This window comes from Aquarana catesbeiana, linkage group LG04, assembly GCF_042186555.1.
Source record: "Aquarana catesbeiana isolate 2022-GZ linkage group LG04, ASM4218655v1, whole genome shotgun sequence".
Taxonomy (NCBI): Eukaryota; Metazoa; Chordata; class Amphibia; order Anura; family Ranidae; genus Aquarana; species Aquarana catesbeiana.
Window position 1 is genome coordinate 272,141,383 of NC_133327.1, and position 14,158 is coordinate 272,155,540.

Genomic DNA, 14,158 nt, shown 5'->3' on the forward strand with positions numbered 1-14,158 from the left:
ATCACGTGGTAAGGGGCCGGGATCGACCCCTTAATCCGATCTGACTCATTAACTCGGTAAACACACAGTGTGTGTCACGCACACACCCTGCAGGGGGCGCGGGGAGCGTGCAAAGAGGAGGACGTCTATTGACGGCCTCCCGGCGAAGTAGGTCCACGCTGTAGCCGTCATTCGGCTATTACGCGGATCTGAAGGAGTTAAGCATACTTTTTGCTTATATATTCTGTAAAGTGAGGGAGAAACATTCTTTGTATTCTCGGTGGTGCAGAGAACTAAATTTTTATGCAGTTTCAAATAAATAATCTGCAGTCCATAAAAACCCATAAAGCTCCAAATGTTAATGTACATTCAAAAGGTAATGTTTTAAATCTGAAGCTTTTTTTTTTTTTTTTTTTCTTTTAAATCGATACTTAGCAATCCTGAAATGAAGGTTGTTTTGCAGGCTCCTCCTGTTATGTGGCGACAACGCTCTTTTCCCTCTCCCAATTATTACCCCTGCAATGTCACCCTGTCATGCACTTTTAATGGAGGCTATAGGTGTCTGTGATGATGCACCCTGTGATATAAGATGCAGCAGCTGCCTGAGGCTGCCGGAGATCAGCAAAGCTGATATGCAAAAAAAAAAAAAAAAAAAATTATAGTAAGAAGAATGAAATAAAGTGAAAACATTTGATTCAAAAATGGGCAGCACAGTGGCTAAGTGCCGGTTCACACAGGGGCGACTTGTCAGGCGACCTAGCCGCCTGACAAGTCGCCTCCAGTTCTGTACAATGGAACCGTTCTAATAGGAGCAACGCAAGTCGCTCCGACTTAGAAAAAGGTTCCTGTACTACTTTGGGGGCGACTTGCATAGACTTCTATACAGAAGTCGCTTTGCAAGTCGCCGTGGAAGTCATGTGCAGGTCGCCTCCCCTGTGTGAACCGGGGCTAAGAGGTTAGCACTTCCAATTAGCAGCATTAGGGTCGTTAGTTCAAATCCCAACCACCTGCCTGGTGTTTGCGTGAGTTTGATCTGGTAATCTGGTATCCTCCCATGCACCAAAGACATGCTGGTAGGTTACTTGGCTCCTGTCTAAATTGGCCCTAGTATGTATAAATGTGAGTAAGGGGACCTTGGACTGTCAGCTCTTTGAGGGCAGGGACTGTGTGTAAATTGTTGATGCTATACAAGTTCCTGTAAAAAATCAAATACAAATAAGGCCCAAGTACAGGGGGTGTCGTCAACATGGTGAGGTACTTAACATTTGGAGGTAGTGTCCAAAGCCAACTGCGTTTTGGTCCAGAATGTTTGGCCTCCTTTCAAACGCGGTATCAAAAAATTATCCATCAGGATGCGAGTATGCTCGTCATCCTCCACAATAAGATTTCAGGCCTCTTTTCATACCAACAGAAATTGGCTACATACAGTATCTGGTTCTTAGTTGCCAAATGATAGCCAAAGCCTGGAAAAAACCCACACTCCATTTCCAAAGTTTCCATATTCGTATGAATAGGATGCTGGCTCTAGTAGGATTCACATCCTAAACAGAGGTTTACTTATGCCTTACTAACTTCTAGCTTGAGTTGTCCATAGTCTACTTACCAGACCTTAGATCCGAGTTCTTGGGGGATGCATCTTTATTCCCCCGTTACACCCCCCCCCCCCTTAATCTCCACTTAACTACCCTGATTTTTTTTCATTGATAGTCTTCCTTGATCCCTTCACCCCACCCTAGATTTTACCGCTTTCTTTCTCCTACCAGTTTTCACTGTAAGGCCCCTTTCACACATGCGGACCATTCAGATCTGCCTGCCAGTTTTTTTAGGCGGAACTGAAGGGACGCTCCATGCAGTTCTATGAAGCGACGGATGTGAGGGGTGACATGTCCGCTGACATCTGATCCGCTGAATCCAGACGAAAAGAAACCCTATTTTCCATCCTTCTGGCGGATCGGATAAAAACGGACAGGCGGTCTGTTTTCACACGATCCCCCATAGAGGAGAACAGAGCTCAGACAAGTCTGTCCCTGCACAGTGTGCAGAGACGGACCTGTCATTCACCGGCTCAGCAGGAATCAATGGAGCGATCCCTGTTGAGCAAGTGGAGTTCGTCAAAATGGACGTGTGTGTGCAAGGGGCCTTACTCTCCACTTTCCAAGCCACTCCCTATCCCCCTATATTTTCTTGTCTGGAGCTACCTGTTTCAGACCATCTATTCACTATTTTAGGACCATGAAGGGCCCTCAAGCAACACCTTGTTATAGGTTCAGAAAGTTTACACATGCAAATATTTATTAATTTAATCCGGTTATCTCTATCCATTGTTTTAGCCTGACTGTTATTCCCCCTTAAAAAACAAAAATGATTGTAAAAGAAATAAAATATGGCAACTAAAAGTCATTCATACGGTTTACATGTACATTAAAGTGGAAGTCCAGGTTATAACTATCTACTTTTAAAGTGATTGTAAAAGGAACTTTTTTTAATATAACAAAAATGTTATACTTATCTGCTCTGCACAGAGGAGCACTAATCCTCCCCTTTTAGGGTTCCCCACTGGTGCTTCTGGCTCCTTTCCCCTAACCAGTGCCCTCATGCAGGCTCAATCCCAAGCCAGGCTCTGTATGTCCATTGGCATGCAGAGCGCAGCTTGACCGGCCCCCGCTCCCTCCACATTGGCTCTTGCTGCTGCCAATCGCAGCCTATGGCTCCTGCTGCTGTCTCCATGTCTAATGAGGAGTAAGGATGAGCTCTGACGTGTTCGCACAGCCCACTTGCAGAACCCGCCAGGAAGTCGGCACTGCACTGCGCTAATCACAGGCAGTGAGAAATTTCCCGATCTCTGCAGCTGCACATCGGGACAATGTCTAACTGCCTGTGATTAGCGCAGTGCCGACTTCCTGGCCGGCTCTGCACGTGGGCTGTGCAAACATGCCGGAGCTCATCCTTAGTGAGGAGGGAGAGAGCCAATGATCTTGGGCACAGGGCTGGTTGTAGATTCAGCTCAGGTAAGTATCAGGGGGGCTGCACACAAAAGGTTTTTTACCTTAATGCAGAGAATGAATTAAGGAAAAAAAAAGTAAAAAAATCTTGTGCCCTTAGAACCCCTTTAAATCTGCTCCCATGCCCCTTCTAACACCTATACTAACTACTCTGTAGAAAGAAGATTCATATATTTACCTATTCTCAGGGCACTCCAGTCCAGTCACCTGATCAGCTCTTCTTTCTCAGCTAGCAGCGGCTTCAGGGGAGAGGAGGTACAGCCTGGACTGGAGCACACAGGTAAGTTTAAGCATTTTTCTTCTAGAGGGTTGGAATAGGAGTTAGAAAAGGGATGAGAGTAGATTAAAGTGGATGTAAACCTGATTAATGAAATTTAACCTAGGCACATATATCTGTAGTGTTTATCACTTAAAGTGGTCGTTAATGTTAACCTACTTTCAGTAATATATACAATCTGTTCTGTATCCTAATACAGACATGGCCAGTCACGTGATCGCCGGGAGCCTGAAGGAGGCATTCTTTTTAATGAAACATAGAGACGGGGGGCACTATATGAGGATACAGAATGAATAGTGTATAGGTATATTTTTTATTCCTACAGCAGGAGGAGGATGGGGCGGCACTGTCATTAGGTGACACGCTAAGAGGGGAGGAGGACAGAAGAGACAGACACAGGATAGCAGGCTGCGAATGATGGAAGCACGCAAACAAACCACGATGTCAGGGGCGCAAGAGCCATGATTATCGTGGTCTGTTTGCAGAGGGGAGGGAATAACCAGATATTACTGGGGGCCAAAATTACACAGCACAAGCACTGTGCTGTGTAACATGCTTTAAAGGAACAGAAACTATGGTTTTTGTTTCTGGGTTAACAAACGCTTTAAGCACTAAGTCCCATGTCTTTCTGCTGCTTTCATTCCTCTGTTATCAGCATGATAACTTCTGACAAGCTCTCCCACATGAGATAAAAGCAGCTGAAAATTTGTGTTGGGAGGTTGCTATAAATAGATTAGCAGAGAGCTTGTCTAGTCACAGCACAGCTCTGCATGTTTCTTTCTGACTCTGCCAATGTGGAGGTGGGGTGTGCCTTTCCTCCAATCAGCTGTCACACAGTGTATGCCAAGACTCCCCTCCCATTGCTGAAAGAGGAAGTAAAAATTCTAACACAATGTTCACTTTCTAAAGAATTTATGAAGCTAAAGACAGCAGATATACCTGTAAAACTTAAGTAGGGAGACTTGTTTCATCTCTGTGTATCATCTGAGGATGTTCAATACACTGGGTATACAGTGGCTTGCGAAAGTATTCGGCCCTCTTGAACTTTTCAACCTTTTGCCACATTTCAGGTTTCAAACATAAAGATATAGAATTTTAATTTTTTGTGAAGAATCACCAACAAGTGGGACACAATTGTGAAGTGGAACGAAATCTATTGGATATTTTAAACTTTTTTAGCAATTAAAAAGCTGAAAAGTGGTGCGTGCAAAATTATTCGGCCCCTTTACTTTCAGTGCAGCAAACTCACTCCAGAAGTTCAGCGAGGATCTCTGAATGATCCAATGTTGTCCTAAATGACTGATGGTGATAAATAGAATCCACCTGTGTGTAATCAAGTCTCTGTATAAATGCACCTGCTCTGTGATAGTCTCAGAGCCCATTCACACAGGGGCAACACGACTTCCAGCACGACTTTGGGAGGCAACTTGGACACGACTTGAGTATGAATCACAGCACGACTTGGGGCAACTTACAACACAACTTGAAGTCGCCTCCAGGACAGGGAACTTTACAAGTGGCCAATCAGAGCTTATCAGCTGTGTGTGAGAAGGAGGGGCTGGCTGTTTAGTGGAGGAAATTACTTTCTGTTTCTTTTCTGCTTCCTGTAAAGTTGCCTCAGTATGAACAGTGATCAGACTTGGAGGCAACTTCCATTGAAATCAATGGGTACAAGTTGCCTTCAAGTCGGATTGAAGTAGTACAGGAACCTTTTCTGAAGTCGGAGCGACTGCAGTAGTGTGCATTAAGACAGATCCATTCACTTACATTGATTTTTTCATGTAGCGCGACTTGAGGCGACTAGGGGCGACTTGGGGTGACTTGAAGTCGGATCCAAAGTTGCCCCTGTGTGAATGGGCTCTCAGGGTTCTGTTGAAAGCGCAGAGAGCATCATGAAGACCAAGGAACACACCAGGCAGGTCCGTAATACTGTTGTGGAGAAGTTTAAAGCCGGATTTGGATACAAAAAGATTTCCCAAGCTTTAAACATCCCAAGGAGCACTGTGCAAGCGATCATTTTGAAATGGAAGGAGTATCAGACCACTGCAAATCTACCAAGACCTGGCTGTCCCTCTAAACTTTCAGCTCAGACAAGGAGAAGACTGATCAGAGATGCAGCCAAGAGGCCCATGATCACTCTAGATCAGGGCTCGACAAACACCGGGCGCCAGGTCGCATTTGCGACTAGAATTAGCGACCTGGCGCGGCACAGCTGGGGTATCCTGTGTCCGTTCGACACCCCCCCCATCCCGACGCGATCGCGTTGGGCCACGCCGGTAATTGAGGCCGTGGCTTTGCGGCCTACTGCAGTCCTATGGTTCCTTCTGCAATCGGGCGCCCTCTGGTGGTGGCCGTTGGGTAACAAGACATCCACCAATGCTAATGGAGCTTCCCCTACCTGTTTTCACTGCCCGCTCATCTCCTTCTCTTTACTTAGAGCCTCCAAACATTATATATACTTTTTATTCTAACACCCTAGAGAATAAAATGGCGGTCATTGCAATACTTTCTGTCACACCGTATTTGCGCAGCGGACTTACAAGCCACTTTTTTGGGAAAAAATACTTTTTAATTAAAAAAATAAGTAAACAGTAAAGTTAGCCCAATTTTTTTTATATTGTGAAAGATAATATTACGCCGAGTAAATTGATTCCCAACATGTCACGCTTCAAAATTTCATCCGCTCGTGGAATGGCGACAAACTTTTACCCTTTAAAATCTCCATAGGCGACGTTTAAAAAATTCTACAGGTTGCATGTTTTGAGTTACAGAGGGGGGTCTAGGACTAGAATTATTGCTCTCGCTCTAACGATCGTGGCGATACCTCACATGTGGTTTGAACACCGCTTTCATATGCGGGCGCTACTCACATATGCGTTTGCTTCTGCAAGCGAGCTCGGCGGGACGGGGCGCGTTTAAAAATAACATTTTTTTTCTTATATATTTTACTTTTTATTTTTACACTGTTTAAAAAAAAAAAATAAATTGTGTCACTTTTATTCCTATTACAAGGGATGGGGCACATTTAAATTTTTTTTTTTTTTCTTATTTATTTTAACTTTTATTTTTTCACTGTTCTTTTAAAAAAAAAAAAAAAAAAAAAAAAAGTCACTTTTATTCCTATTACAAGGAATGTAAAAATCCCTTGTAATAGAAAAAAAGCATGACAGGACCTTTTAAATATAAGATCTGGGGTCAAAAAGACCTCAGATCTCATATTTACACTAAAATGCATATAAAAAATTGTCATTTGAAAAAAAAAAAAAAAAAAAAATGTCCCTTTTAAGAGCTATGGGTGGGAGTGACTATTTGACATCGCTTCCACCCTGCAATGACTTGGAGATGGGCGGGGGGGGCCCCCCCATCTTCCTCTCACTCGTCTCCATGTCAGGCCAGGGACAGATCCAGATCACCTCCGCCGTTACCGACGGCCACGGTAAGCGGTGAAGGGCAACGGAGAGCGGCGGTAGGGGGGGGGCCCTCTCCTGCCGCCGATAAAAGTGATCTCGCTGCGAATCTGCTGCAGAGACCACTTTTATCTGAAAGAGAACCGCCGGCTCTTGAAGAAGATACCGGTGTTATGGTAGCTAGCTGCTACCATAACAACGGTATTTCTCTTCAAAGACAGGACGTATATAGTCGTCCTGCGGGAAGGAAGTGGTTAATTAAAATGAATTTATTATTTGTCATCTCCCTGCTTGGCCCCTTTCACACGGGCTGTCTGATCAGGTTCGGCCTGTCAGTTTTTCAGGCGGACCCGATTGGATCCTTAGCGGGAATATGGCAGTCTTGTGTCCCTGCATGGCAGGAAATAAAAGCAGTCACATTCGTTCTAGTCGTCTCTGTGTAAATTTAAGATTGGTTAATTTTTATATTGAAAATAAAGCTTTGTCGGTCGTTTAAAAAAAAAAAAAAAACACCTGGCTCCTAACTTTTTTAGCTGGCTCCTAGATTCCAAATTTGTCAAGCCCTGCTCTAGATGAACTGCAGAGAACTACAGCTGAGGTGGGAGAGTCTGTCCATAGGACAACAATCAGTCGTACACTGCACAAATCTGGCCTTTATGGAAGAGTGGCAAGAAGAAAGCCATTTCTCAAAGATATCCATAAAAAGTCTCGTCTAAAATTTGCCACAAGCCACCTGGGAGACACACCAAACATGTGGAGAAGGTGCTCTGGTCCGATGAAACCAAAATCGAACTTTTTGGCCACAATGCAAAACGATATGTTTGGCGTAAAAGCAACACAGCTCATCACACTCAACACACCATCCCCACTGTCAAACATGGTGGTGGCAGCATCATGGTTTGGGCCTGCTTTTCTTCAGCAGGGACAGGGAAGATGGTTAAAATTGAGGGGAAGATAGATGCAGCCAAATACAGGACCATTCTGGATGAAAACCTGTTGGAGTCTGCAAAAGACCTGAAACTGGGACGGAGATTTATCTTCCAACAAGACAATGATCCCAAACATACAGCAAAATCTACAAAGGAATGGTTCACAAATAAACGTATCCAGGTGTTAGAATAGCCAAGTCAAAGTCCAGACCTGAATCCAATAGAGAATCTGTGGAAAGAGCTGAAAACTGCTGTTCACAAACGCTCTCCATCCAACCTCACTGAGCTCGAGCTGTTTTGCAAGGAAGAATGGGCAAGAATTTTAGTCTCTCGATGTGAAAAACTGATAGAGACATACCCCAAGCGACTTGCAGCTGTAATCGCAGGAAAAGGTGGCTCTACAAAAGGGGGCCGAATAATTTTGCACGCCCCACTTTTCATTTTTTTTATTAGTTAAAAAAGTTTTAAAAATCCAAAAGATTTCGTTCCACTTCACAATTGTGTCCCACTTGTTGGTGATTCTTCACAAAAAATAAAAATGTTATATCTTTATGTTTGAAGCCTGAAATGTGGCAAAAGGTTGAAAAGTTCAAGGGGGACGAATACTTTTGCAAGCCACTGTATATGAGGGTTTAAATTAACTTTAAGGAGTAGATAGTTATAGCCTGTAATTGCATTTTTTTAATGTGCGCAAATGAAAAAAAAAAAAAATGCTGCATGCCACTATATTTTATTTAAAAAAAATAAGTGTGCAGTAATCCAGAATTTTGAATAGTTCATAATAACATATTAGACAGAATGTTGGGTTATACCTTCTGCTGCTACACGCACCCCTTATGACTGGAATGGGAACCCCTCTCCCTCTTATTTTTTCATTCCAAGTGTCACAGACATCATTCAATTCCCTTTGTGGTGTGTGTAGCAGGGAGGTGGTAAATATCAGTAATGAATAGCCTGTCATTTACATCCTTTGCACACTTGTAAAACTGGAAAGCTTATAATCTGCTTATTTACCGATAGAATATATGCATCATTGATTACACAAGATTAGTTGTGCGTAACCTTTATATAAATAAAAACAGATTATACTGTATATAAAAAGAAAAAAAAAATGTGTTAAGTTGTGGAACTAGACACATTATGATCAAAGGTAGTAAAACAGACTGACTTTTATATTGAAAATCTGCAATAATTGTTAATAAAAAACATGCTTGCAGTAGTTCAGGCGACTGCTGCAAAAAAGAAAAAAAAAAAAAAAAAAAAAAAATTCTCAATGTTTAGTGAGCTGAAATTAAAAACATTTTAAATTGCAAAAAAATACAAAATAATGAATATGCTGGTGAAGATGCCCCACACATTATGCCTTTCCAGTGAGTTTGACCCAGCAGGCTACAACTAAACAGGTTATAGAGCTGCACTGCCAAACACTATATATTTTTACAGAAAAATGAATCACACCAAAATAAATAAAAAAAAAAAAATAGTGGGGTCTTTTTCATGCTTTAGTGCCAACAAATGCTTTCATTGTAAACAGATTCTGTATGTGCCAGCTTACAGTAGCGCAATGTGAAAACCAGTGCGAATTCTGTGCGGGTTCCCGCATCGCATACAACTCGCAGGCAGTTCACACTTCCATATGCGAACCGCTGCGGGTGTCAATAGAAAGTTAATGACACCCACAAATTGGTTCACATATCGCAGTGTGAACTGTCAAGTAGCACAGGGACCTAGTGTTAGGCTGGGTTCACACTGGTGCGATTAAAGACATTGCATGTGATTCGCACTGCTGTGCAGATCAAATGTGATGTCTTTGCAATGTGAATTCAGCCGTACAGATTGTTTGGCTGAATTTGCATTGCATTCGCACCAAAATGGTGCAGGACCCTTTTTTTTGTCTGCACTGGAATCAGATCGCATGGGTGTGAACCCAGCCTAACACTAGGTCTCTGTGCTTCTCTGTGAAATACAGGCAGATCAGGGAGGGACCAACAGAGTGATGTACATAGCTTTCTGAAAACATCACAGCATCCTTCCTTAGCACTTCTCTCAAGAATCCTCCGTGCTAATGTAAGCAGTGGGCTGGCACTTGGGAAGAATTAAATATCAATATGCCATGATGGTTGGATTTCAGTCTACAGGAGTGGGAATTCAGATTATTTGTTTGCAGTCTGCCCCAAGTAATGAAAGATATATAGGTTACGCTCACTTGTGATGTTGAGCCTCTATGAAAGCTGAAATCCAATGAATGAAAGGGACAGGCCAGGGACGGTAAGGCTAGATGAGTGGCCTCCAAAAGTGTGGCCCTTAGCTTGCCTTTATACAGTCCTTGGGGCACTATCTCTCCCACTGAAATTAAGTACTAATCCTACTACTGTCACCAATAATGTGGCACCATTCCTCCCACTGAGACCAAACACGGGGAACCATTCCTCCCACTGAGACCAAACACGGGGGAACCATTCCTCCCACTGAGACCAAACACGGGGGAACCATTCCTCCCACTGAGACCAAACACGGGGGAACCATTCCTCCCACTGAGACCAAACACGGGGGAACCATTCCTCCCACTGAGACCAAACACGGGGAACCATTCCTCCCACTGAGACCAAACACGGGGCACTATTCCTCCCACTGAGACCAAACACGGGGCACTATTCCTCCCACTGAGACCAAACACGGGGCACTATTCCTCCCACTGAGACCAAACACGGGGCACTATTCCTCCCACTGAGACCAAACACGGGGCACTATTCCTCCCACTGAGACCAAACACGGGGCACTATTCCTCCCACTGAGCCAAACGCGGGGCACTATTCCTCCCACTGAGACCAAACGCGGGGCACTATTCCTCCCACTGAGACCAAACGCGGGGCACTATTCCTCCCACTGAGACCAAACGCGGGGCACTATTCCTCCCACTGAGACCAAACGCGGGGCACTATTCCTCCCACTCACACCAAATGCGGGGCACTATTGCTCCCACTGACACCAAACGCGGGGCACTATTTGTCCTCCTACCGAGCATAGGCGTTATGTAATTATTTTACTCTCACAGAACGCCAAAGCTGAGGCATTGTTTACTCTGACACTGGCCACAGTCCAGATTCCCTAAAGGGAAGGACAGTAAGAGCCTGTTCACGTTAGAATGAAGTACAGGAAGACGCATTTCCATGCAGCTTCCCGCACCACATTCCAATCGCACTGCCCTTGCGATCTGCTGCGGGGTTCAGGTCAAAGTAAACAACACCCCCAAACGCAAGTTGCAAACACAGTGCGTTTGCCAGCGCAGGATCACACGGCACAGAAGTACCATGCCGTGCCGTTTTAAAAAGTAGAGCATGCACTACTTCTGGTGTGGTACGATTTCAGCCCATTCAAAATTAATGGGCCTGAAATCGCACTGCATGTGAATCTCACAGTATTCTTGTGCAATTCACATGCAGTTCCTAGTGTGAATGGGCCCTTAGCTTAGAGAGTTTGGAGACTTCTGAGTTAGATTATACTGGACTACCTCCTGCCAGAAATTGAGGCAAGCTCTATCTGACTTGCTCTAAGTGGCTCACAGCTTGCAATTACAGTACAGAAGACCTGCATTTGGCAGTAGCAACACCTCTTGTTCACACCGGTGCGACTTGTATTGCGATTTGATAGGGCAATGGAACTGTACGAATGGGTGCGACTCTGACTTTGCGGTGCCCCAAGCCCCACAGATTCCATTTTATTCAGTAAGGAATTCAGCTCACAGAACCCGTTGACTGGAGCAGAGCAGGTGGACAACACAGACAGAGCCAGACAGGGAAAGGAGAGAGAAAGACAAAGAGGGCAGAGCGATCAGAGTGAGATCTGTCCGTGTCCACTCTGCTCTATAGACGGCTGGGAGTAGACAGACTCCAATGTCCATTTACACCTGACTACCCTCCAATCAGATCTGCTTCAGCCCTCGTTCACACTGATTTCAGTGCGAGTTTGGGGGTGATTTGAAAGACATGTGTGCGGGGTCATGCACAGATGTCTATTGAAATCACCCCTGAAGTCGCCAAAAGGAGTTCAGGAACTACTTTTGGAAATCGGTGCGGCGTCGCACCAACTAGAACACTGCCTTTGCAGCAATAGGATGCGATTTGACATGTCAAATCATGCCGAAGTGAATGGGGGCTAAAGCGGAGTTCTGCCCCCCCCAGCAAAATATTAAAAGTCAGCAGTAAGAATGAGCTCCGGCATGTACGCACGGAGCCCGCCATGAAGTTGCCGCTGCACTAATCACAGGCAGTAAGATATTTCCCGATCTCTGCAGCCGCGCATCGGGAAATGTCTCACTGCCTGTGATTAGCGCAGCGCCAATTTCCTGGCGGGCTCTGTGCGTGCGAACACGCCGGAGCTCATCCTTAGTCAGCAGCTACACATACTGAAGATGCTGACTTTTATCATTAGAACACTTACCTGTCCTTAAATCCAGCGATGTCGGCACCCCAGCTGATCTTTCAATCCGCTCTCGGGTGCTGCTGCTGCCGCCATTCGTGGTGAGGGTTTCCTACTGTGCATGTGCGAAGTGTGCTGCGTTTTCTGAATGGCCCGGCGGCAGGGGAAGGAGGGGGCTAAACTTCCAAATGATATCTCTCGGAAGTGGAGACGGGTACCTGTCAAAAACGGATACCGGCTTCCCCCTCCCCGAAATGTGGCACCGGAGGGGTCAGATAAGGGAAGCTTCCACTTTTGGGTGGCACTCTGCTTTAAACGAAAGAGGTCAGTTCCACTTCTGTTCTTTTGGGAGCTTTTTTTTTTTTTGCAGGCAGGATCTGACCTGGATGTAGGCGGGTGTAAACAGATAGAAGCCTGTTTACACCCACCGGTCTATAGGGATGTACAGATCTGATAGGTCCACCTGAAATGGACAGAGTGGCCTGATTGAATTGCCAGTGTGAAAGGGACCGAACGGTGCAAATTTGGAGTTGGCGCCCGCTCTGTAGCCGATGTTTTGCGTATATTATGTTGAGGAGGATAAATAAACACAGTAATAGGTGAAAACAATGGCACAGGTCTCCGTGGACCCTGGAGGATGCAATAAGGGTCCAGTCACCAGCAGCCTGGGCAGTGTGAATGGGATTTCCAGCTGACACAGGGAGACAGACCACCAGGACCTCATAGACTCATATGAGAAGAGCCTCTGTCATGTGTGATCAATGAGGAGGACACAAGGCCCTGTGAAGTGCCAGAAATAGGAGGACGGTCAGCGTCTTTCCGCTCCACATAAGCTGGGCTACCCACGACCCCCCTATCTGTCATACACATACATACCAAGAGACATGTCGATCTTGTCAATGACTTCATTCATGTTAGCTGTTTGCGGCACCATCCCGGTGTCCGCCTACAAGGCTCCTTGCACAAGCTGGCTTCTCCCCGTGTAGGTGATAACACGCTCCGTACTTCTATTACAGCCCCAATCTCCCGTGACTAGGCCTCAACCAACAACTCAGTGCAAACCGGAATCACGTAACCGGAATGGTTCTCCACACTGCCCTCTGCTGGCTGAGAGTACTGCTGCTGTCCCTAACTCAAGGCGGGCTTCTGGATGAAAGTGCGCATGTGTGCTACGTTTCACGTGGTGTCCCAAGTTATTGCACAAGGGTGGATGTTTGTCTGAAAAATTGTTTAACCACTTCAGCTCCCCACCTTCCTGACAAGGTCATTTTTTTGTGATGCGCAGCATTTTTTACTGACAAAACATGGAAAATTTCATTTACTGGCGGCTGGCAACACTGGCGATACGGCACTGCGTTACTTTAACTGACAATTGCGCGGCCGTGCGATGCTGTACCCAAATACATTCTTTGTAATTTTTTTCCCACAATTAGAGCTTTCTTTTGGTGGTTTTTATTTTTTGCGCTATGAACATAAAAAAAAAAGATTTTGAAAACAAAAACAATATTTGTTTTACTTTCTGCTATAAGGCTGCTTTCACACTGGGGCGGTAGGGGGCGTCAGCGGTAAAACAGCGCTAGTTTTAGCGCTGTTTTACCGCGGTATTCGGCCGCTAGAGGTGCGGTTTTAACCCCCCGCTGGCGGCCGAAAAAGGGTTAAAACCACTCGTATAGCCGCGCTGTCCCATTGATTTCAATGGGCAGGAGCGGTGAATACACCACTCCTTCACCGCTCCAAAGATGCGGCTTGCAGGAGATTTTTTCTTCTCCTGCCAGCGCACCGCTTCAGTGTGAAAGCCCTCGGGCTTTCACACTGAACAAACAGCGGAGGCTGTTTTGGGGCGGTTTGCAGGTGGTATTTTTAGAGCAATAACGCCTGCAAACCGCCCCATTGTGAAAGGGACCTAATACATCAGTTTAGGTCAATATATTCTGCTACAAGTTTTTGGTTCAAAAACATCCCAATAAGTGTATATTGATTGGTTTGCGCAAAAGTTATAGCGTCTACAAACTATGGGATGTTTTTAGGCTCCTTTCACACTGAGGCGCTTTGCAGGCACTAAAGTGCTAAAAATAGCTCCTGCAAAGCGCCCTGAAAGAGCTGCTCAATGCACTCCAATGTGAAAACCCCGAGGGCTTTCACACT

General features: G+C 45.2%; 1 protein-coding gene across 2 annotated transcripts in view; it reads right to left on the reverse strand.

Annotated features, from left to right (window-relative positions):
* FYTTD1 (forty-two-three domain containing 1) overlaps positions 1 to 13,175 on the reverse strand; it is a 41,507-nt gene extending 28,332 nt beyond the window's left edge. The window contains exon 1 of one of the 2 annotated variants that reach the window (XM_073626546.1): positions 12,890 to 13,175. In XM_073626546.1, coding sequence (XP_073482647.1) covers positions 12,890 to 12,947 — 58 coding nt within the window. In that variant the 5' untranslated portion in view covers positions 12,948 to 13,175. The remainder of the gene's footprint in view (positions 1 to 12,889) is intronic. The other variant, XM_073626545.1, reaches the window with a different exon arrangement.
* Positions 13,176 to 14,158: the final 983 nt, after the last annotated feature.